We start from the raw sequence: 23565 nt of genomic DNA on the forward strand, positions 1-23565 counted from the left end.
ACATGATGCTGAGCAGAAATTAGTGTGGCATTAAACCTGTGCATTCTGCAGTAAAGTACCTGTATGATGATAAATATTTTAAAATAATTTCTTGAACCATAGAGTGTTTTTTTCTTCTTTTTAAGTATATCAGCAGCTTCCCTAAGCATTTTTCTAAAACCTCTATTTAAAAGCCAGTATGCAACTTTGATGTGACCTTTGGTAGGATGATTCACAGATTATTTTTGCATGAATAGTTTGATACCCACATTTGTTCTCTTTGTATCTGCAATTGCAAGTCATATGGAGATAATTAGTTTTGTTTTAGAAGCAACCACAATGCAGTGGGAATGCTGCATCTTTCACATAAGGTGAATTCCTTTAAAGTATCTTCCTTTTTACTTGTTTTTGGCTTTATTTTCCTTTCTTTCTTTCTGAAGAAAAATCCTCATCTTTCTGAAGACATTCTCAACACTGCATAATCATCAAAGGCTGATTTTAAAAATGCCTCATGTGATAGAAACCCAGTGCAAGACATAGGGGACAAAGTAATATTTAAATATTTGTAAGAGTGTGATACAAATTTCACATCAGCACAGAAGCCAAAACCTAAAGCTTTCTCTTCCAATGATGTCGTCTTTCAGCAATAAGAAACCAAAAAGTATTCTGGTTTTTGGCTGGAACCTTGGGAGGGCCTGCTGTTCACCCCCCACAGTGCTGTTGTACTCGTGTGCTGCTCACAGACCCTTCCCTCTGCCAATTGAATAATGTAGAAAAAGACTGGCTCTGCTACCACTTCTTTTTTTATTAGCTGAAATAGAAAAAGATACAGCTTCTTAGCATTCATTGTGCTAGACAATTGCTTTGAACACCTACTTGTACCTTAAGAGGCTTATATGCTGAATTGCAGGGAAAACCCAGTGCAAGAGGGGTAAGTCCTCACTTGGATGGTAGAAGAAGTCTTTTTTTTGGTGGCAACTGTGTAACGGGTCGACTGTTATTCCCTCATCCTTTTGTTTATGTAGCCTAGTTTCATGGAAACAGCTCATCTTCCAGTCATCTAAGCTATTTTTGTCCTATGCCATGTTTGCAATATCTATGCAGCAATATTCTGTGTCAGCAGAAACACTGTTCTGTGAGGCAGCCTTTGCTTTGTAACAGTTTTGAAACCTACTTCTATAGAATAACATTTGTTTTAACTAGCCTAGTAGTTTATTATAAGTCATTACAGAATGCATTTGGTAGTTGCAGTATTTATAGTGTGTGTGTTTGTGCAGGGTTTAGGTCAGTGGTATTTTTTGTATCAGCCCGCAGAAGGGAGTAAAAGTACTTTCTTTTCTCTGTGCATGCTTCCAGGGCTGATGCATCACAGTCTACAGAGCAGAAAGGGCTGCACAGAGTTGTACCATTTTGGACTGTTTTGTGGATAGTAACATGTCTGAATAGCCATAGACACAACTCCTGTGTTCTGCCATCTTCAGAACATAACATCAAATGAGGCCTGAGCCAACTAGATTTTAATGAAAGCAACATTTTGTTAATCGTTTCTATAAAATCTAGCTTACCAAATTCCTGACGAAGCCAGTAAACAAGAGGAAGAAACCCCAAGTTTACCAATACCTAAACCAGAAGACTTTCATTGTATAACCTACGAAATCCATAGAACAAAAACATTAATGTTGAAAATAACTCTTCTGATGGAAAAGGTCCAGTGTAGTTTTGACAGCAGCATTTTTAAAGACATTATAGTTAATCGCTTTTTTTCTTAAATATATGAATGAGAAAAAACAATCAATGCTCTGAATTTAGTCACATGATCCTTGCTCAAACTTGGGTCCTAAACCCCCAACCAATCATGAAGTAAATTATTACAAATGCATATATATTACAGCATTAAGAGCTGATTTAGGAAACACTGGAAACTGTTAAATCATTAACATCCTGTCAAAAGTTATTTACCATTACAACTGATGCAGAACTTTTTGGTTTGTACTTCTAGATTTTTAGGGCAATATTATTCATTACTGGAAGTAATTTCTTTTAATGAAGAACTGATTACAAAATAAGAACTTATCAGTGAATACTTTTTATTTAACACAGCTCAGCTGCCAGAGAAATATCTAAGTCCTCTCACTTATCATAGATGCTGAGCACCCATCATTTCTGTGGAAGGTGATAGGATAAGAGGATGCTCAGCATCTATTGGAAAGGGCTTGTGTTTAGCAACACCTCCTGGCAATCATTAACTGAAACAAAAGCGGGGGGGGAACAGGTTCTAATTAAAAATTGCTTCTCCAGAGTCAGCTGCTTGTAGCTGCATATTGCTGAAGGGTAAAATAATTTGTGAAACAAGCAGACTGAAAAAAAATTAAGTTAAAAACCCCTCAACTTTTACAAGTAGAGATGCCTACAGTTTTATGCAGTACTTCCATCTGCAAGATTCAATATGATCTGTACTCTGGTGATTAAATCAGGAACATTTAGTGAAGGAGGATGTTGTGTCTGGACTCTGCTGTGCCACTGATTACAGGTATTAAGATGCTGGAGTGTGGCAAGAGAGCAGAAAAAGAAAAAGCCTTCTGGCTTGAATGCTTCTCTGAAGCATGCCATGCTGCCTCTGCTACAGACTACTTGTCTAATTTTGGTCAAGTCACATAAACATAAATCTTAACAGACAATCAAGAGCTGGTCTTGACACATGTTCTTCATTCTTAACTCTTGAGACCATCTAAGGTTTGCAGGTCTCAAGCACTCCCAGTAAGAATGACAAGATTTCTTTGTCATATAATCTTGAGTTAGCTGAAAAAAGTTGTGTAATGTACTTCATGATGGATGTAAATTAACTGACGCTTTTGGCTGCAATTTACCAATGTCACTCAGTCTGAATTACTCATATATACTGGAAAGTAAAAAACAACCTTATCTCAAGTTGCACAAAAGAAATGAGACTTTGAATCACGGGGATGCAATGGCAATATAGAGAAATACAGGTTTTTCTGGATGGGTGTTGGCAAGACTAAGTTAATTGTAAGGCCAGGTCTTAAGCAATTGAATACCTTCTTGTTCAGAGAGCAACATCAGAATATTGAAAATATTTTTAAAACCCTGTTGGAAGAAAATAAAATATATCAGACCACAAAGAGTGTCATCGTCCAGAGTAGTTCATTATGCTGAATTTTAGGAAATTTAAAAGAAGTCTGGAAATATATTCAATTTAGAAAGTTTTCATGAAGATCTGTCCTGCCAAATCAAGAAAACAAGCCAACCTAAAAGTACTATGCAACTGCTGCTTTCTTATTTCCATAAGATAAAAAACATCTCCATACCACATGGATTTAGTGCTTAGAATAGAATACATAAAAGGATAAAAATTATCAGAAGGAAAACTTGGACAGGCTGGATCAATGGGCTGAGGCCAACTGCATGAGGTTCAACAAGGCTAAGTGCCGGGTCCTGCACTTCGGTCACAACAACCCCATGCAACGCTACAGGCTGGGGGAGGAGTGGCTGGAGAGCTGCCTGGAGGAAAAGGACCTGGGGGTGTTGGTTGACAGCCAGCTGAACATGAGCCAGCAGTGTGCTCAGGTGGCCAAGAGGGCCAATGGCATCCTGGCTTGTATCAGGAATAGTGTGGCCAGCAGGACCAGGGAGGTGATAGTGCCCCTGTACTCGGCACTGGTGGGGCCGCACATTGAATATTGTGTTCAGTTTTGCGCTCCAAAGAAGGATAATGAAGCTGGTGAAGGGTCTAGAGCACAAGTCTTATGAGGAGCAGCTGAAGGAACTGGGTTTGTTTAGCCTGGAGAGAAGGAGGCTGAGGGGCTACCTTATCGCTCTCTACAACTACTTGGAAGGAGGTTGTAGTGAGTTGGGGGTCAGTCTCTTCTCCCAAGTAACAAGCGATAGGACAAGAGGAAAGGGCCTGAAGTTGCACCAGGAGAAGTTTAGATTGGATATCAATAAAACTTGCTTCACCAAAAGGGTTGTGAAGCGTTGGAACAGGCTGCCCAGGGAAGTGGTTGAGTCTCCATCCCTGGAGGTATTTAAAAGATGGGTAGACGTGGTGCTTAGGGACATGGTTTAGTGGTGGACTTGGCAGTGTTAGGTTAAGAGTTGGACTTGATGATCTTAAGGGTCTTTTCAAATCTAAATGATTCTGTGATTCTGTATGGAATCTTTTATGAAAGAGGGTAGCAAAACTTGGAATTCAAATGTTACATTGTAGTTCATATGTATGTTTCCTTATGCAAGCATCTCCCAAGGATTGAGATAGACTTTTGCTTCTGCAGGGCTATTTCTACTGTCTAGGATGTTGCAAAAACTGGTATTTCTTGACCCAACCATATTCCGAAAGAATTAGTAGTTGTCAAAGCATGCCTTGAATAGGAACATCTTTCATCTCCTTAGCCTGAGAAAAAATGTGAAATGTTTTGACCACATCTAGTAATTTGGCTCCTCTATTTCAAGAAAACTCTCATTCCTTAAGAATAAGGTCAAATGTTTTAAATCTGAGCCCAACACCTTAAAAATAAAACAAAACACCACCACCACCAGCCCAACAATGTTGCTCTTTGGCTTGGCTGTTACATGATCTAAATGTTGTCTTCCACTGACACATTTTTCAGCCATTTCTTTAGTACCTTATGCAACTATGGTGGAATAGTTTTCAACTTTTTTTTTTCTTTTTCGTTTTTAGCATGTTCTTCTCATGTTTCAACAGCTTTATGTCATCCTCTTTTAATATTGCTAAGACTTACGCTCTTCTAGGAATGTCTGCTTATGACATGATCCCTCTTGGCTAGACCACGCACATTGTTGTATAAATTAGGTGTAATTTACATTACAAAAGATGAACATTCTCCAAGATCAGTTATTTTCCACACTGAACTACTGTTCTCCTATTCTAGGACTGAAACTTGCATCTAACTTCAAGATACTTTTAAAATATGTACTTCCTTTTGCCAATTCTATTTCTGTATCATTAATTGGATTCACCGGAGTTCTGACATCTGATTACAAGACACATGTAAACCTTGTGCAATGTTTTGTTTGTATCTTTTTACATTTGGCTTTTGTTGTGGGTTCTTTGCAAACAGGTTTTCCCTTTAGCGGAAAAAAATCTACTATCTTTTAAATTTGTATCCTTTCCTGCTTTATCTTCTCATTTTTTAAGATTAGTAGGATATATTAGTTTCTAAGGATTTGCTTGAAATACAAGGTATTTTCTATGCTCTTGACAGCTCCCATATAACTTGCATTGTAAGGTTTTGGTTTGTTTTTTTCTCCTGCCTGTCAGGTTTTGTCTGTTTGCGTTTTTTGTATTTGTTATGTTTCCCATGTGTTTTTTGACTGTGCTGTACACATTATGTGCTTTGTGCTTTAGTTTGTGACCTCTGTGTGTGTTTCTTCTTGTTTGCTGAATCTTGAGTCACCTTTCACATGTTTCATTATTAACTTCCAAATATTCTACATGGGTAAGCATATAAAAAATTGTAAAGTTTTGACAACTTACATCTCCCCATTCTCTCAGGCATTATTTCAGACTACATGCACTCTGTATTCAGGAGATACAATTGCAATATGTCTAGGTAATATAACTTGTGCCAAGTTTGTTCTAGATGACTTCCATGTAAAGAGCCTCAAAGACTTGGCACCACAGCTGCCAGGAATCAATGATCTTCTATAGATAATACAGGCAAAGCATATGCACATCAACAGCTAGGGATAACTGAGTGAAATGAATTAAAGGTATCCATCATCTACGTGGTACCAATCTGCATTCTCTCCCCAATTACAATGTTGTATTCCTCAGTCAAAAATACATCTACTACACTGCATCCAGTATGATTTATCTTGATTGAAGTTTTAGAAATAGTTGATTAATATTGATCATTCATATCCTATCTTTAAATATTACCCTAAACACCAAATGATTTTTAACAGCAAGACTGGAAATGCATGAAATCTTTTATTATGTGTCATAACTTTAAACCTTCTGGACAGGCTTGGCATGTTTATATGCTAGTAAATCAAACAGTACTGGGAAATGTTCCTGGATGGTCAAACACAATCATCTGTAGTGGTAATCTATGGCCCAGACCCTGGCACACTTTTCATTCACACTAATTTATACTTTTTCCAGGCAATTCCTAAGTATGGTGTGGGAATGGGACTGTTGCAGGGACCATTCCCAATAAGCAGTTTACATGTAGCCTCTTCGGACACTTCAGTGTTGACGAGCATATTTGTGTGCTCTTCTGTGCCAGTTGGCCACAATGATTGGGAACTTTCCCAAGCGTGTTTAGTTTACTCCTAAAAATATAGCTTTCCTTTCCCCTCTAATGGTGTCATGGCCTCCATGCCAACTCTGCTGCTTCTTCTGTTTTAGCTTCGACAGGTTATGCCTGCCTCTTTCTTGCCCTGTTAATATCTCCAGCGACTCAGATAGCAACTCTGGAGATAGGCAGTAACAGTGAAACACAGTAATGTTTGGGATGGGATTGCTTAGGAGGGTGATCTTTGTCTAAATTGAAACAAGAAACAACTGAACTGAAAAAGAGTCTGTGAAAGGGTATCCATGAAACAGATTTGTGCTTGTTGAAAGTTATTGCTAATAGTAAAAGCTTATTTTTATCCCTCATGAGAAGGGCTGACTTTTAACTATGGAGCTTGATCTAACATGTCATTTTTAATCTAACTATAGCATTTAGTGTTCCACAAATGACATTTTGTTCTCTAATAACTAACTGTTTACCATTTTACCTTTTAAATGCATTAATTGCAAAAATGAAATTGCAGAAATTAGGAAGAATTTTTCAAGGTTCTTGAAAGAAAATGAAGAGTTCACTGGTTAATTTGTGAACAGTTCAAAGACATGTGAAGGCATAAAATGTCTTGTTTAGCTTGAACAGAAACCAAGTTCATCTGTTCAGATATTATGAGGCGGAGTGTATGTAATGGAAAATTATGGGGAGGTAATCATAAATGAGTCATTTGAAATTTTTAAAAAATAAAATCAGAAGTTTTATTTAAATTGTTGACTCATCTGTGATTTATTTTCCCAGCTGTTCTATCTTGCATGTCTGTTAAACCATGTCCATGGTCATCTTAATTTTTTCAGTTAAACAGAGGTGCAAATGTAGAAAACCGTTCTGCCATTTAATGAAATTTCTTTCTTGGTCAGTGTCCGAAAGCTTTGAGTTACAATTTGAGTTTGTGCTTGTCTAAATTGGTTCGTATGCCACCTGTTTATTCTGAGGTGTAATATGTTGTTCAATCCTAACAAGCCACAGTTAAATGCGATTTCAGTGCCGTTTTCCATGCGGCAACTAGAAGGTTTGGAGTCTTGGTAAATGGACGGGAGTAGGAGTAAGATAAAATGTTTCCTTTTGATTTCCATCTGGATGTGCAGAGAAGGAGCAAGACATATTCTGTTATGGCAAGCTGCTATCTGGAGATGTAGAGACAGATAGTGAAAATGATTAGGGGTAAGAAGGAATTTTTAAGTGAAGAGAGGCTATCAGGATTAGCACTGCTTGGTTAAAGGAGAAATAAACCGTGAGATATTTATGTAAAATGTAACTGCTATAGAGGACCTACACCAAATGTATCTATTTATTTTCTTAACAGAATAGAGGGCAGTGGGTGAAGTTGAAAGAGGAAAACTTTAAAACTGATGAAGTAAAAAAAATATATATTCTGTGTATAATTGTTGTATGGGTATCTTTCCCATCAGGTGTTGCTGAGAATATGTATTATGTCAGACTCAGGAAAGGACTAAACTTTTATATGGGTAATGCAGGTTAAATTTGTGGTTGGCTTGTGCCATTTTTTTTTTCCCAAATGAAAATTCTTCCTAAATCACTTCAATTGGAAAATTTTCTACACATGACAAATACTGTGATTTTACTATTCTGTTAGCCATAGGTGCATGTATTTTATATGCACCTTAAGTTCATTATATATCTGGTGCTCTACAGTTTTTTTAAGGATTTCCTATGCCACCTTAAGAACATATTAATTAACATTGCCACTACTTGACACCAAAATTTAAAACTGCTTGATTCTCTATGAAATTCTAAACAAAATTCTGAGCTTTGAATTGTAATAAATGTATATTGTATCCATTTAATGTACATAAGAGACGTGTTCATGCTGCAGTGAACATGAAATAAGCACAGATACAGTACTAAGAATTAGGAAGTGCCTGGCCTGAGGTTGCTATGTTATTTAACCTTGTAGATGTGATCTGACTTGTCACAATATCTCCTTTTATAAAACATGAGTAATTTTGCAGTTAATTTTGCCATGCTTGATAATGTTCTGTATCTTAGTCTGGGATATTAATCTTGCATATGGTTATAACAGCAGACTGAATCTGGATCTGACTGTGAATTTGTTGCTGCAGATGTTGCTTTTCACATAATTTGTTTTAGGAAAGTACAAAAAGCCATTTTCAGGTTTGTGTGGTTTTGTTTTTGTTTTACATAGTTACAGGAATCGTTATTTCTAAAAGTAAATTTCCCTCAGGTGTACTTAATCAGTGGTGGGTTTTTTTGTCCTTGATTATAATATTTTCTTGTCATATTTTGATGACTTGTTTAACATTCAGTTCAGGCTCCCAGGGTAGGATTCACTGCACCTAACTTCAGACATCTACAGCGTAGGCATTTCTGTCTTTACTGCCTCCCACCTCTGGGGTGTGATTCATCTCAGATTAAAATAGACATCTAAAATAGGTCAGAAGCAGTGCCCCTTGAAAGTGCCTGTCTTTATTGACTTTAAAGGGAGCCTGTGGTAACACATAGAGATGCTGGCACTTACACTGCAAATAAAGCCCACCAGAAGATGCTGATGTTCATTCCTGCCATTGCTTTCTTGAAAGAAAGAAATGGAAAAGCTACCTTACATACATTGGCAAGGAGCTTTCAATGTGGGGATGTAGTCCTTGCTCAATAGCAGCCACATAATTCTCAGCTTCCCACCTGGTATCACTGTACCTGAGGCTCTCTATCCATGAATAATGCTCTTTCATCTAGCATCTTTATAGTCTTACCAAGAAGCTTTCAGCATTTTCAAAATGAGCTATGTGTGCAGAACACCAGGCAGTAGTCATCTGCTACCACGCATAAGGGACAAGATTTTCTTTAAAGATGAGAGCAGTACTGTGTCAGTATCACAGTGTTTAATTTAGGCTTGGCTACATTTTTATGCTTTTGTCAAGTAGCTATTTTTTCTGACCGTCCAGTCCAAGTGTATGTTTTTAGACCATGATCTTTAATAACAACAGTGCTTTCTTCAGTTAATATTGGCACACACATTTGTTAATTATCAATCCCTCTTAATCTCGTTTTTCTAGCTAGATATATATATTAAGCCATAAGAATGTTAAGAACATATATATTACACTGCTTATAAGTTTATGGGACTTTTTAGATGCATAGCAAGATAAATCGTGAATAATGCTGCTTAGTCACTTGCATGATGAATATTGAAAGGAATTTTTTTCCCCTTTTTTTGTCATCTAGACTGAATGCAGAAAGGAAATAAAAAATACTGTTATTTTTCCTATGTCCTATAAATACTATCTTACTTACTGAATACCCTGTCCTACTTTTTTTTTTTTTCAGAAGGTGTTTAATAAAGAATGAAGGTGGCTATTGTGAAGATTAAGACTTAGAAAGACCTTTTTCAGGATTTAGCATATTTTGAAGCCATTCAGCCAAAAGGTTAGGAAAATGGTGTTTTTACATTGTTGCCTTTTAACTTTTCTTTCAGAATTTTCAGAAAGATAAATAGGATAATTGAAAATGAACATTAAATCAGCATTAATCAGCACAGCATATTCTATACTTGCCCAAGTCTGAATTACTAAGGAAATAAAAAAATCAAAAATATTTAGTTTTGTTTGAATTCACATTTCCTAGCACTGGAAAAGTATCTTTCAACTGTATTGGCGTATCATAATTTTCTTCCCAGAAAAATGCAACGTTTGCTTCTACTTAATAGGTATGCAGTTGCTGGATTGTTCTATATTTTTATAATAGCTTGTAAGGGGAAACGAAAGTCTGCTGAGTCAAGAGCTGGAACAGCCATTTGCCCTCAGGACAGTATTGACTGTTTTGTTTTATAATCTCATATCTTTTCTGTGTTGGAAAGATTATTTTAGACAGTATCAGTGCACAAACACTCCCACTGCACTTTTGAAAGGGAAAATGGCATCAAGAGGTTAAGGACAAGTGCAGAAGAAATAGGATACATTTTTAGAAGAGACACTGTTTCTGCTTTCTACCATGACCACTTATCTTTATAAGGCTGTATGTATGACAATGAAGAGATGTGCACTATAGCAAAGTCTCGAAGTCTTTTCAAGCTAATATGTTATTACTGATTTCTAGTATGTACTTAAAGAAAAAAAAAAAAGCACTAGAAGCTTTGATTGCTTGTCTTTAGCTGTAAATGGGAATTTTGCATCATCTGTAGAAGACTACGTTTTGTGAATAGAGTTGGAGCAACAGGTCTGACATTTTCAAACTTTCTCAGTCGCTCCAAGTACCTGGCCTGTTATGTGTACAACAGTGAGACCTGATGCTCAAAATGACATATAACAGCATCAGCAGGCCTGAAGCAACTTAGAGAGGCTATTCAAAGACTGAGCATCCTTGAAAATTAGTTGAAAGATGTCTTCAATTAAACAACCAAATTAATTACTGCTTTTGGAAGTATGACTGTAAATATTGTTCCCTTTAACAGTCCTTTAACAGATTCCAATTCCAAGGGTTGTAATCCCATTCAGAATCGTTGCCCTAGTTAGTTTCAGGACAGAAAAGCTACTAGGGTAAATCTACTTTGGGGAATTTTATTAGAACATCAGTAATGTTTCAATTCTTGTACAATGTGAAAGAAGGCATGATTCTGCAGTTTTATGGGTTTTATTCTGGTTATTCATGTTTCTCCAGTTTACGTTCATTTCATTCAGAAATATGTTCACTGACTATGGAAAAATGATGAAATTTTAATCAAGAAAGAAAACAGACAGACCTTTTTTTGCAAAGGCCTACTGATATTCACAATGCCTACTCAAGTCAGTATTACCAGTTCCAATGTAAAATATGGGACTAATCAGTTGTGAATTTTAACTTTTGATTCAGTTCTTTAAGTTCTTACTCAAAGGACCAGTTTAGCAACTTGCATCACTCATTAAGACAAAAGATATTTTCCAGATGGAGCAGAAATAGAAATAAATGACAAAGACAGTTGCCTTGGCACAAGCTTTCCTGACAGCCTTTATCTTCTAGATATAATTCTGCTACTCATTTTCATTAGTAGTTTACTCTCTGAATAGTTTTTATACTTGTGGAACAGGATACATCTCAGTGTATGTAAAGATTGCAGAATTGGTATAAAATAAATGAATAGAATGAAAATGAATAAAATAATATCGTTAGGAAAAAAAAATATTTTTGAAGGGAAGAGAGGCAGTTTTGAGAGGATATATTTATTCATAGTGAGCTGTGCTAAGTAGTAGTGCTTGAACATGTTATCTCAGATTTGTATCTTTTGTTTTTCCATCAAAGGCCCTCATCCTATTTTTAAACTCATGATGAGGCACATAATGTAAGATGTTCACTTAAAAAGAAAAAGCCTCTCTGCTAGGGATGATACATAGGCAATGATTATCATCTCTTATGTTCTTTCATAATTTCTCTCATCCTTAATGTACTGTGATCCTTTGGAGTAATTTACGTGGTTTAGATTCTACATTTACTGGTAAGAAACGACTCTTATTTTGCCAAGTACAGTGATACCACTGTGTATAATGTTACAATATAAACAACTTAAAGGATGTAAATAATGAAAGTGATACCTAAGTGATATGATGCAGGGTGAAATAACAAGCAAGCTGACTGTTTTCATTATTTCTTTGCTACCGTCTGGGATCACATTATCTTGGAGTTTTTGGTCTTGATTCATCAAGAGTTAATGTTAGATTTGACTGGAGTTTTATTAAAAATACTCATAAATGCAGTCACTGCTATGATTCTACATTAAAAAGTATCTTTAATTTCAAAGAGCCTCTAGACTTTTTCATGAAATAAGTAGTTATGCCACAAAACAGAAATGCAGTAATTCCTGGCATCAGAAGTGGATGGCAGAGGACACAGGTTGTGTAATAAATGTAGCTTAGTATCTGTGCTTTTGGCAGTTGAAGCCCAAGAGTCGTGGAGAAAAGTATGTATATTTTCAAATCAGGTAAGGTACAACTTAGTGGAACAGAGATAAATCTTCCCTCAATTTTTTGTTGTTTTGTTTCATTACACATTCTTGCAACTCTGCCATCCTCTCCTCCTTTAACTCTCACATTATACTCAACTTCCATAACACTTCTCTATATTGAAGCGTTATGTTTTCATTCAGTTTCTTTTTTAGATTCACTCAGTGAGTCACTGTCATCAGCACATAACTTAAAAATAGATAAAACCAGTGTTTATGTCAGGTTCATTTCAGTTACCTAATGAGCTTCTGTGTACAATCTTGATTTACTGATGGTCGAGTTATATAGAGGAAATATAGATCCAGTGCTGAGGAGTTGAAGTGTTTTGAGAAAAACAGAATGGTACTTTGGATATTTCATACCAGCTTTGTCGAACGATGCAGAAAGGGCGTCAGATACAGAACTATTTAATCAATGTCTTGAGAGTGTGAGAATTAATTTCTCACACCTGCGATGACCAGAATATTGTACGCCACTGCTGCACAAGAGTCCTAGCTGTGGTCAACAATTGCCTGTCCAGAACATACAAAATGAGGAGAAATTTTGCTTCTGCCCAAGCAAACAAATTGCAAAATCAGGCATTGTATCTTTTGGACTTATTTGCGTTGTGGTTGCATTTGATGATTGTTGATTATGGACTGCATACTTGATAGGTTGTAGATAATGTATTCTAGATTAGCTCCTCTATTCATAAATTCACTTAGATATTGAATCAGTGATTTTAATTTTATTGATGTTTTATATCATGGAGACACTGTTAGAAAAATTAATTCCGAAGTTTACCATTTAAAAGAGAAATGGTTTTGAAAGTGTGAAGTTGATTAATCAATGTTGATTCTGTTTTTTCAAAATAATTGCAATACTTGGTAAAATGTCCCGGTATATACAACAAAGCAAGGGTACTTCAAAAAGGAATTACATTCATATTTGCATTTCCTCTGAAAGCTTCAGTCATTGTTCTTGTGCTTGAAAGGGAAGCCATTGTACAGAATACACCTGTTGGGACATGTTTTATCTTTTACTATTGCTGACATACAGTTTATAGAGACAACAGAAGATATTTTGTTCTGCAGTCTATTTGCCTTCATAGATTACACAAATCCTTATGTTCGAGGTTTAAATAGGGCTCATAAGTGCATACTGACTTCGTACCAGCACTTGCTCTTGTAAGACATGTTTCCCTATACAAACATTGGTATTTGTATATTCAAGATACAAAGCAACAAAGAATGATGATGGAAAATGTTGATAATCAGCTCTTAATTAGAGAAACAGGATGAATAACAGTCTTTACTTATCAATAAGATAAGCTGATCTATTTCTACAAGTCTTCCATTCTAAAAGGATTTTCTGTTTGTACCAGAAGGCTGAAAGTGAGCAAAAACTTCCTTGTACTATGTTTCATTTTCTTTCATTCTCCCTCCCACTTCACTTTCTGGGAGCTATACCAGCTGGGAAAGGTTAGTTTCTGAAACTTGATATGTATGACTTTTGTACATTCTTTAAAGTTACATTCATTTGTTAGATAATATGGTTTTGTGTTGCTTTTTTGATGGAAAAAAATGGAAATACTTTTGGTGTAGAACTTCATTAAATGAGCTAAAAGGAACTGTAAATTAATTTGGATATGGAGAACAATTAGATGTGTTGTGTGACTTTATGAAGATATTCATGGCAATTTGATATGCAATTCGAATATCTTTTATCTGAACTGTGGTAAAGCTTTAACATCCTTTCAGCCATTCATAGTTGGAGGTCAGAACTCTTTAAACTTTAACAGTTTTCAGTTTAAAGCAAATTCAGGGAATTTTAGCCAGATGAGTAATGTATCATATGATACTCCCTCTATATTGATGTCTACAACAGCAGATATTAAAGAAACATCAATTTAAGTACAGTATTGTAGACTTTGGAAGCTTAGTAGGGTTTCTGTGAGTCTGTGAAGTAAAAGTGATGTGGTCTAGGTTTAATGTGAAAGCTCCCTAATGTTCTGAAAATCACACACTCTCACTGCTCCTGGAGGAAGGCATATTTCTTTAACATGGTTTTCCCTGATAGAGACAGAAATGAGAACAGTATGTGATATAAAGTCCATGTTTCTGGATAATTACTCACCTAATTTAATAAGAGCTGGTGATTTAAATCTTAACTCAAAACATCTGCTTTTCTATTGCACTACATATTCTGAAGAGAAACTATATCACACAAGCACTAGCATATTAAAAAGCTAAGTGTGTTTGTCAGTTTTAAAAAATGCGTCTTGTCTCTGCAGTCAAAGATACAAGTTTTTGTATTAGTGTCCCTGAATTTTCTAAGTACTTCACATAATCATCTGAGAGAGAGAGCAAGATTCCTTCTTTTTTTGATGTGTAACTTACTGGGGTTTTAATACATATTTATGTATCTACATATCTACATATATCAACATGTATATCTACAATTTTGTATCTACTATAAAAAATAGTAGGCTACACCTCAAAAAAGAACACTTTTTTTTTTTTTTTAATTTTAAACTGAAAGTTTTGGAGAAGGGTATCTGATTAAAATGCAAAGTCATCATAACACATATAATATATATGCAGAGCTTGGTAACTCATACATTCAAAAGAAATTGGAACTAAAGCCACCTCAGGAGCATTGCCACATCTCATACTTTTAAACATGTAGGATTTCTTTTCATATAGGAGATTTTTTTTTCCTCCACTACAACTCTCACTTCATGGAATAATTAAATCATTCATTGGAAGATTCATTGGAGCAAGTATATGAATTGGGATTACATCCTTTGTGAGCACTTCTACCACTGAGCTGTAGTCATGGTCTGTAGGTCTGTTTCTCTGTCCTGTTGGGTCTCTTCAGTTGCCTTTATTCTGTTCCACTTTCTGCTTGGTTTCAGGTCGTGTTGCTTGATACCCAGCTTAGTGGTTGTGGCATTCAATTAGACATGGGAGACCTGGTTTCAGCTCCTTTTTCCAAGGAGAATGCTGAATCCCAGCTTTGCGGCTGCTGGCTTTTCTGAAATGTGACTGTCTCTCTCTGTGACCACGCCTTCCACCATGCATCAGTCCGTACTTACTGAATTTACCTATACTCTGACCAGTTCCTGAGAGGAGGCTGGTTTCATGTTTTTCAGAAAAACACTGTTTTACACAAGCATTTTCAAGCTGTTTGAGTGTTACATCAAAATTACATTCTGATTCCATGAGGGTCCTGCAAGAATGTGGTGTTGGCCTGTTTCGCAGTGAGCTAAAACAAAATTTATAGTCATTACTGGGAGCATTTTCAGATGAGGTAAAAGTTACTGGAGAGATAGAACAACGGTTATAATGCCATGCCTTCTCTTCAGATCTATACTGATTAGCTAGGGAGATGTGTTTATTGGAACTTCAATGCAGGGGGAGGGGGAATTGTTGGATTTTGGTGGTGGTGGTGGTCGTGGTTTTTTTTTAAGTGCAAATTCCTTCACATAAGCAGGAAAGCCAAAACAACAGATAAAAGAGTGGGAGCAGTATTTTGAAAAGCAGTAATTTTTTCAAAATAATGTGCAGCTAAGTCATGGTGGACAGTGATCTCAATAAGAGCTCCCACTGGAACGCTGCAGCTAGAAGAAGATGTTCAGTCCTTGAGGAACAAATAGGGAACTAGCAAGTCAAAATACAGCAATGGTATTATGATTATGGAAGGCGTTATTGAGACTGTCACTAGAGCAGTTATGTTTAACTTTGGTATTGACCATTTCTTAAAGATGTTGACAATATTTTTTTAGGAATGAACTAGCTTAAGGTTTAGCAAATGCCAATATGGGAAGATCAACTGAGTTTCCTATATCCCTGGTAGAAATGAGGATTAAGAAGTTGTGAAAGTTGAAGCAAGAGAAGTTCAAACTAATAGGTACAGTTATTTAGTAGTGAAAGTAATTGCCTATTGGAGAAATGTACGTGGGATTTTGCACATGAATTCTTCAAATTATGCATTTGGTGAGGAAACTAAGAGTAAACTTCTGTCATCTTTCAGGGCAAACGATCTTAAGTGTCCATGAAAGAAACTTTATTCATTGCACTGCAGGGAAATACCATATGTTTGGTAGGTAGATTATAAAGGGGAAGGTATCAGCTCAGAATAAAACATTCTGTACTCAGATTACCAACAATCTGGTATCTTTCCTTTGACCAGCTGAGGGACCCCTTTGCTAATACCAGCATCTAGATCTTCTGGAAGAGAACTCAAAGAGGGGAGAATAATCTGAAATCTAGGTCTCAAGAAAATGTTCCAGACAGTAGTTTTGCTTCGATTCAGTAAATGTTATAGAAGCAATATCATGGTAATTATAAGAAATTGTTAGACATGACTAGGATCTAAGAGGATTTTTTCTCTTTGGTTTACCAAATACGATTACTGTGGTATGTGCCACACTGGCATACACATTGAAACAGACAGACATCTCTGCATCTATCCCAACTCCTTTCATAGTTATTTTACTTTAGAATTTACTTTAGTATTAGCTTCAGTTGCTAAAAGCATTAAGATAAAACAGAATAAAAAACAGAGGCAGCCTGGCAACTCACCAGGCTTTTAGATGTTTGACAAGTTTCATTTTGAAACTACCATTTCTTAAGTGGTTTCTCTGTCTCCCTTTTAAACCTTATGAATAAAATACAAAGTGCTTGACAGAACATGTAAAGTTAGTTTTCCAACCACTTTCCATTTTTTACCCTTTATTGAAACTCTACTTTTCAATTTTTGTAAATGGAACACTTATTTTCTGTTGCTAAAAGGTGTCAAATTCTTTGAATATTACTTTCTTTAATGTCTACATGTAGTTCAAACTATCTGTGTGTGAAGAAAAAATGAAATGAATGCTTTTCGGAAGTTCAGTGCAGGTGTTCACAAGTATTACCGACCTTAAAAAATAATGTTTTTTAAAGATATTGTGTATAGCTAATGAGCTAAGGTGTAGGTCTATAGCTTTGTGAAGCACAGTAAGGCTCAGGATAAAATTTCAACCTTATACTTAGTAATGTTAGGTAAACCTTTCCTAAAGAGAGATTCAGACTGAAGGTGAGAAAAAAAGAATTAGAAAAGAATGAGAAGAGAGGCTTATAATGTGTATTATATTTAAACTGACTGTAGCTCTGTAAACAGTCTCACAAATATTTATTTATAATATTTATTTAATTTTTATTTGCAGTCTGTAGTAGCTCCCAAAAATTAAGAAATATAAAAAATACTAATTTGGAGAGCAATACACTGCTTGTTTGATCTAGGCAAGACAGTCAAAACAACAAAAAAATCACCTTTGTGTTATTTAAAGCAAGTTGGTATGTGTTAACATAACTATCAGCAACTGAAATGATGAAATTATCATTGTTATCAAATACAGCTATAAACTGAACACAAGGCATGCTTCAGGTTAGTCAGAAGAGGTCCTCTGTTTTTCACTGTGCATGCTTGCTTGAAATGAAACTGTGTGTTATTGGTTAACTGGGATGCTTAGCATAATCACTTTGCAAGGCTGTGGTGGAGGGAGGTGATTATCACTGAGAACAGATGGGCAGGTCCAAAGCATTGCCAGATTCTGCACAGGCTCTGTGTACTGTAGGTTCTAGCTCGCTTTTCTTCGGCATTTCTAATTTTTATTCGTTGTGCATATTTTGAAGGGCTAGCTGAGCCAGAGGTCAGGGAGTGACGACCTTACAGTTTAGCTCACAGATGTAGGAGTGGGGAATTCAAAGTGCTGTCACTAGACATCTGAATGGATGGGGCAGACTGCGTTTTGTACGATTGCCTCCCTAAATGTATGAAAGGATTTACCTCCGAGCTTAGCACTCTACACTGCATCTGTAGCTCTCTGTGGATTGTATTGTGTATGTGACCAGAAATGATATTCTCGGATATGAACACTGTCTCTGCCTCTCCTAAAGTGCATCTTCCTAATGGGACCCGGTTTTATACTTTTCAGGTAAGTGAACTTTAATAAAACTGAAAGGATTTTTCTTTGTACTTAAACGATAGGTAAACTTTGAGTAAGAGTAGCTAACAGCTTAAGAAGCTTATGTGTTAATTAGTTTTGTATTGGTAGGAGAAAATATGTAAGAAATCAATATCATTACAGTAAGTTTGCTACCTTAAAAAAATCAGTAAGTAAATTGTTCCTAACCAAACATAAAATTGCATTCACAATAATTTTGCTGTTGATTGTCTTTCCAATAATACTATCATCTTACAATTCATTAGATTTATAGTTCCTTAGATGGACCCACACTGTCTTTCTGTTTAGTTCAGATAAGCAGCTGGCATTAGCAGAAATTCCAAATTCATATTATACAAAAAAAATTTTAAAAACTTCATATGTTGTACCTGTCTGTTTTTTTTTTTTATATTAATCCTGAATGTAGTTTCATGCTAGCTGATGCTTAATTTCATTCATGTGGATAGTAATCATACATGTGCAATTGATAGAACAGCAGAATCTATTGTTAGGATTATTAAGGTTCTCAGTTTTAAACCAAGTTTTGCCTCATTCAGGTAAAGCTTGTGTGCTTAGCTAAAGGCAAGAATTTATTATATGCTCTAAATCTAATGTGCAAACCAGTATAATTACAACCATCTTTCAGTAGCATTTAATTAAAAGAAATCTTCAGTGCCTTGGCTCTGGAAAACTAGGTAACCCTATATCAAGATTTAACAATAATAAAAAAAAAAACCACAATCCCACTGCCCCAGCTGCTCCTTATAGCACTCCAGCCCTGCAGGGCAATTCAAACACTCCACTACTTAAAGTGGCAATAGCTTTTTCAGCTCAGCCTCTGATACAGTTAGGATTTAAATAACCTTCCCATTCCTGATCATGTAACAGTTTTGTCTTTTTGGTTACTTTATGCTATTGTAGAGTGATGTCTTTAATATGTAATAAATCTGTGTATGCTACCACAGCAGACAATCTGAGGCATTAAAAGGTGATCATAAAATGCATGGCAAACTTCTTTCAGAAATACAGGTACCCCATTCTTTGGGTCCAATAACTGCATTTCATTCTTGTCTTCTTATAATCCATTGTTTTTAATTTTACTGTCTTGCCCTTCTTACAGTGATGTCAAATGATAGTTGAGGGCTGTGCAGAAAGAGTGGCATCCTCCTAACAGTGACGATCTGCTGATCCTGGCAGTGAATCAGAGACATGAATGCCCCAGGCCTGTTCCTCTACAGCATGACTACTTTTTTCACACACTGACATCTAAATATTCTATACAGCCTCCTGTAGCTATGCTCTTAAACACAGTTCCTGACGTCAGGTATTCTTTCTGAGTGTGTTGAGTTGAAAAAGTCACTAAAATTAGGATGTTTGGTTGTGATACCAAATTGAATATTTTATTATGTGGTACTTTATGAAAGTAAGTGCTAACAATGAAGTATATATTTTTTTTTTACAGTATGTATTGTTGCCACTAGCAATTTCTATGATTACTGTAGACATTATCCCACATATAAAAAATTCTCTTTTAAAAATTATTTCTTCTACTGATTTTTAAGCTGAGGGGACAATAAATAAAAGGGAAATATAACCAAATTTCCTGTTGTGTTCTGGATACTTTAATGAGCAATGTAGAGTTAAATGACCTTGGAATGTAAAGTTGCTAATTCAGGACAGTCTGTGTTTGTATTCTAGAACGCCTTGGTGTTATCAGTGCTAAAAGAATCCCTGAAAAATTGAAAAAAAATCGACGAGAGAAAGCCTATATTTTCCTGTGATGCCCTTTTAAAATTATTTTTTCTATTTATTTGTTTACATACATGCAGTATAAAGAAAGATCTGTGAAGTAACTTTCCAGTTCTTGCCTTGGCTTCCTTTGTCGTTCCTTGCTTCCTAGCTTTTTGTGGTATCTTCTCTTTCCCTCTTGAGTTACTTCAATCTTTGCTTACACATGTAATAATTGCTGAGAAGGACTTCATATGACTCTTGTTAATTGTTTTGATCTGTTTTAAACTACTTTCACCTTTTGTTTTCTTACCTATTCTATTATTTCTATATGTTACATTGTAATCTTTTTGAGACAGAGAACCTCTTTCATTTACACAGTTTGCAAAGTTATGGGACAGCTTAATGGTTCTTAATTTGAAATATATATGCTGCTATTTAACCTAAATGTGTGAAAATAATCTTAGCAAAGCCAATGATGTCTAGCATGTTTAAAACTGAACAAATACAAAAATTGTGAGATGAGGGCCTGAACTCTGACTGATGGAGGGTAACAAGTGATTAAGCTACTGAATTAATTCTACATCTATGTAATGATTAAGCAGCTGAATTGATTGTACATTGATACAAAAATGCAACATATTAATTCAGCAACAAAACTGGTATTGAAAGAAGCACAAAGCATGTGTGCAAATTGTAACTTTATTATTGGCATTTCACTGATGCTCTTAGGAAATAAGACCAAATTGGCCTCTACTGGCCAAGGAATCAGACTGGCCATACAGGGATGCATGGAGCAGAACACTTGGGTTGGGAAGAATCATAATTCCTGAATACCTCTACAAGTTTTTGAGCATTTATTAAGATCTTAATCAAATGCTTTGAATAGTATGCTTTAAAATCAACTTTATAAAGTGTGTTCACTTTATAAGTGAACATGAATTGAAATTAGAAGTCTGGCATAAATTTTCAAATCCAGAGATTTTTCTTGCCTGATGAATTTTATTTTTAGTAGATGACATTAACAAGAAATTTCTTGACAACTAATTGCAACATTTAAAATTATATTTTCACCTGTAATGACACAGGATGAATAAACAGGTTTTTTCACTTCCCCCTTTTCTCCCACTTTGTTGTGTTTTATTAGCTTCTTTGGTCTCCAGGACACCTAGTGTCCAGAAAAAGTATTGAATTTGAAAATTACATCAATATCTGCAACTATCTAGATGCTATGAAATTCCTAATACCTTTGTTCTGCTCAGGAAATCTGTCCTGAAATTCTGCAAATATTAAAAGCGTTATTTGGTTCAGTATATTTGCTGAACCACCTGCTATAATTAAAAGAAGCTTAAGCTTTGATCCCTAGACTATGCTTGATTAAAACAATTAAAATAGAAAAATACAGGAGGGGAGGTCATATAAAGAAGTTATATACTGTATGAAAGGAAGGAGTTGTAACACTATTATGAACAAGGTTTAGTTTTATAATAACCAAGGCAATACCAAAGTTTAGTGCTTTGTATTTCAGTATCTCTCTGTTTCATCTCAGTATGCTTGTGCCAGCCTTGGCAGACCTCTGCAGCTATATAACAGAAAGCAGTGATTTTATTTCTTTTTGTCTTCAAGCTTGATAAAAAGATAGTATTTCTGCTACTCTGTGTGGATAAATTAATTTGCCAGCAGTCCCACAGTCAGCATGTATCTTTCATGAACATTGTAAACATCAAAGTTCAAGTAGTAACATTGCCTCGCTCTCTGGTTGGTCTTGTATTTCACTGTATTTAGTGGTTATTTGCAAAAAATAATGATGCAAGTGCAAAAGTTTGGATTATAAAGGAGATATTTTTAACTTGGCTATTGGTTATGAAATGGGAAACATTAATGCACTGAAAAAATATTTTTTAATCAAGCTGTTTTTATAGAGAACTTGAGGGTGGTTCCTTTTTTATGAAAGCATAGCACAAAGGAACTTAATTTTGAAATTTCAGATTTCGTTTTTGAAAGTTGTGTAATACTGCTTTGATTATTTAAAAGCAACTTAAGTTTACGTTGGTGTTTATCATATCCAGCAAATATTTTTTGTTTTCTTAATTTGTTTGTCTTCACTAATACATGTGGATACTAACTTGCACAACTTCTAAACATTCAAAGTATCTTCACATTGTACACATTGTTCATTTCAACAGAATTTGAAATTGAAAGAGCCTTTTTTCTGTTTCAGTATCTTTGCAAAAGAAAAGACTGAAATATTTTTATGAACAGTATTTTTAACTCTTGTAACTTTCAATTATTAAGCTAAGCACACATCTGAAGCACAGATCTAAGCACAGACCTAAATGAGAGCTAAAAGTAGTTGCCAGTGGGCAGAACTTAGATACTAGGCATATACAGTAGAGAGAGTCAAACAGGCTCAAATTGTGGCAGTACACAGGGTCTCATGGATCTGGCTGCATCTTTAGCTTTGAAATCAGCAGTATGTAGTAACAGCTTCCATAAATGTTAAACACAAACTTTCAAATGTTTGGAAGCAATACTAGCCTATTTTATAGTCAGATGAGATTTGTGGTTTATAAATGAACTCTTAGGACAATTAGAGTATCATCCTTTTTGCTAACAAGTAGTGAAGTAAGGGCTGGTCTTTTCTGAAACCTTTGGAGGTTAAAGCAATTTTTTTAAAGTTATCATCTGATGATCAGAAGGTCTATAAAGAAATAAAACTGCTTTCTTACAAAACCCACAGAGAAATCCTAAAATATTAATCTGATGTAAAAATGTAAATACACTATGAACTACTGTAAAAGTGCATTGCTGATCAAAGGTTTGAAGCTGGGTTACTGGGAAACGTTTCTATACATAAACCATATCTGTCACCATGATACTGATTACTACTGTTTTTTATTTCTTAACAACTAAATTTTACACTCCGATGATAGTGAATTAACAACAGAATGCAAATAAAAATGGTACTTTCTGGTACAGAATGTGCTTTGAGCTGTGTGAAAAAAAAGCATATTCTATAAGAAATAGTAGGTACACTCATTAATTTTCCTATTAATTCCTATTTTAATAGCTTAAATGAACTGTATACTTACCCAGAACTTCTATTTTATACTGTCTTGTAGTTTTAGTGTTTCAGTAATCCTATTGTTCTTTCATGTATCTTCTTATATGGAAATAGTAAATGAAACAAAAAGCCTCTCCTATAAGAGAAAGTATCCTGTTAAAATTTGTAATTGCACTTGTTAGCATACATTTATCATTAGCTTATGCTTTGAGCAGGTATGCCGTGCTACTCTGTTTAGTAGGTCATAACTTTTTGACTATTTTGTTGCCTCGCGTATTTCTATGCAATATAATTTAATATCAAAGACAACAGCTTTTGAGTTTCTTTGCAGAACCCCCCAGTTCTATTATAAAACAATATTTTTGGTGATGTAGATGGGTTACTAGTCATCTTGAATCTGATATGATCACTCATACCACTGCAAAATTCTTGTAAAACGTGTATTTGATGACTCTGTTCGTGCTCTGTGCAGACTTAATTGCACGTGTAGAAAGCATACTGTATATAACATGCAGAATAGGGCCAAAAATTTGTTTGTATTTTCAATGCTGT

At 35.3% G+C, this 23565-nt stretch overlaps 1 protein-coding gene across 5 annotated transcripts in view; it reads left to right on the forward strand.

Annotated features, from left to right (window-relative positions):
• PPFIA2 (PTPRF interacting protein alpha 2) overlaps positions 1–23565 on the forward strand; it is a gene marked incomplete at both ends in the record, with an annotated part of 338647 nt that overhangs the window by 81186 nt on the left and 233896 nt on the right. For 2 of the 5 annotated variants that reach the window (XM_082308358.1, XM_082308359.1), the window contains one exon: positions 18132–18212. The exons of the other annotated variants lie outside the window; for them this stretch is intronic. In XM_082308358.1, the coding sequence (XP_082164484.1) occupies positions 18132–18212 (81 nt within the window). Of the gene's footprint in view, positions 1–18131; positions 18213–23565 lie in introns of those variants that run through there. 5 annotated transcript variants of the gene reach the window in all.

The sequence above is a fragment of the Platalea leucorodia genome (assembly GCF_965183815.1).
Source record: "Platalea leucorodia genome assembly, chromosome: 4".
Taxonomy (NCBI): Eukaryota; Metazoa; Chordata; class Aves; order Pelecaniformes; family Threskiornithidae; genus Platalea; species Platalea leucorodia.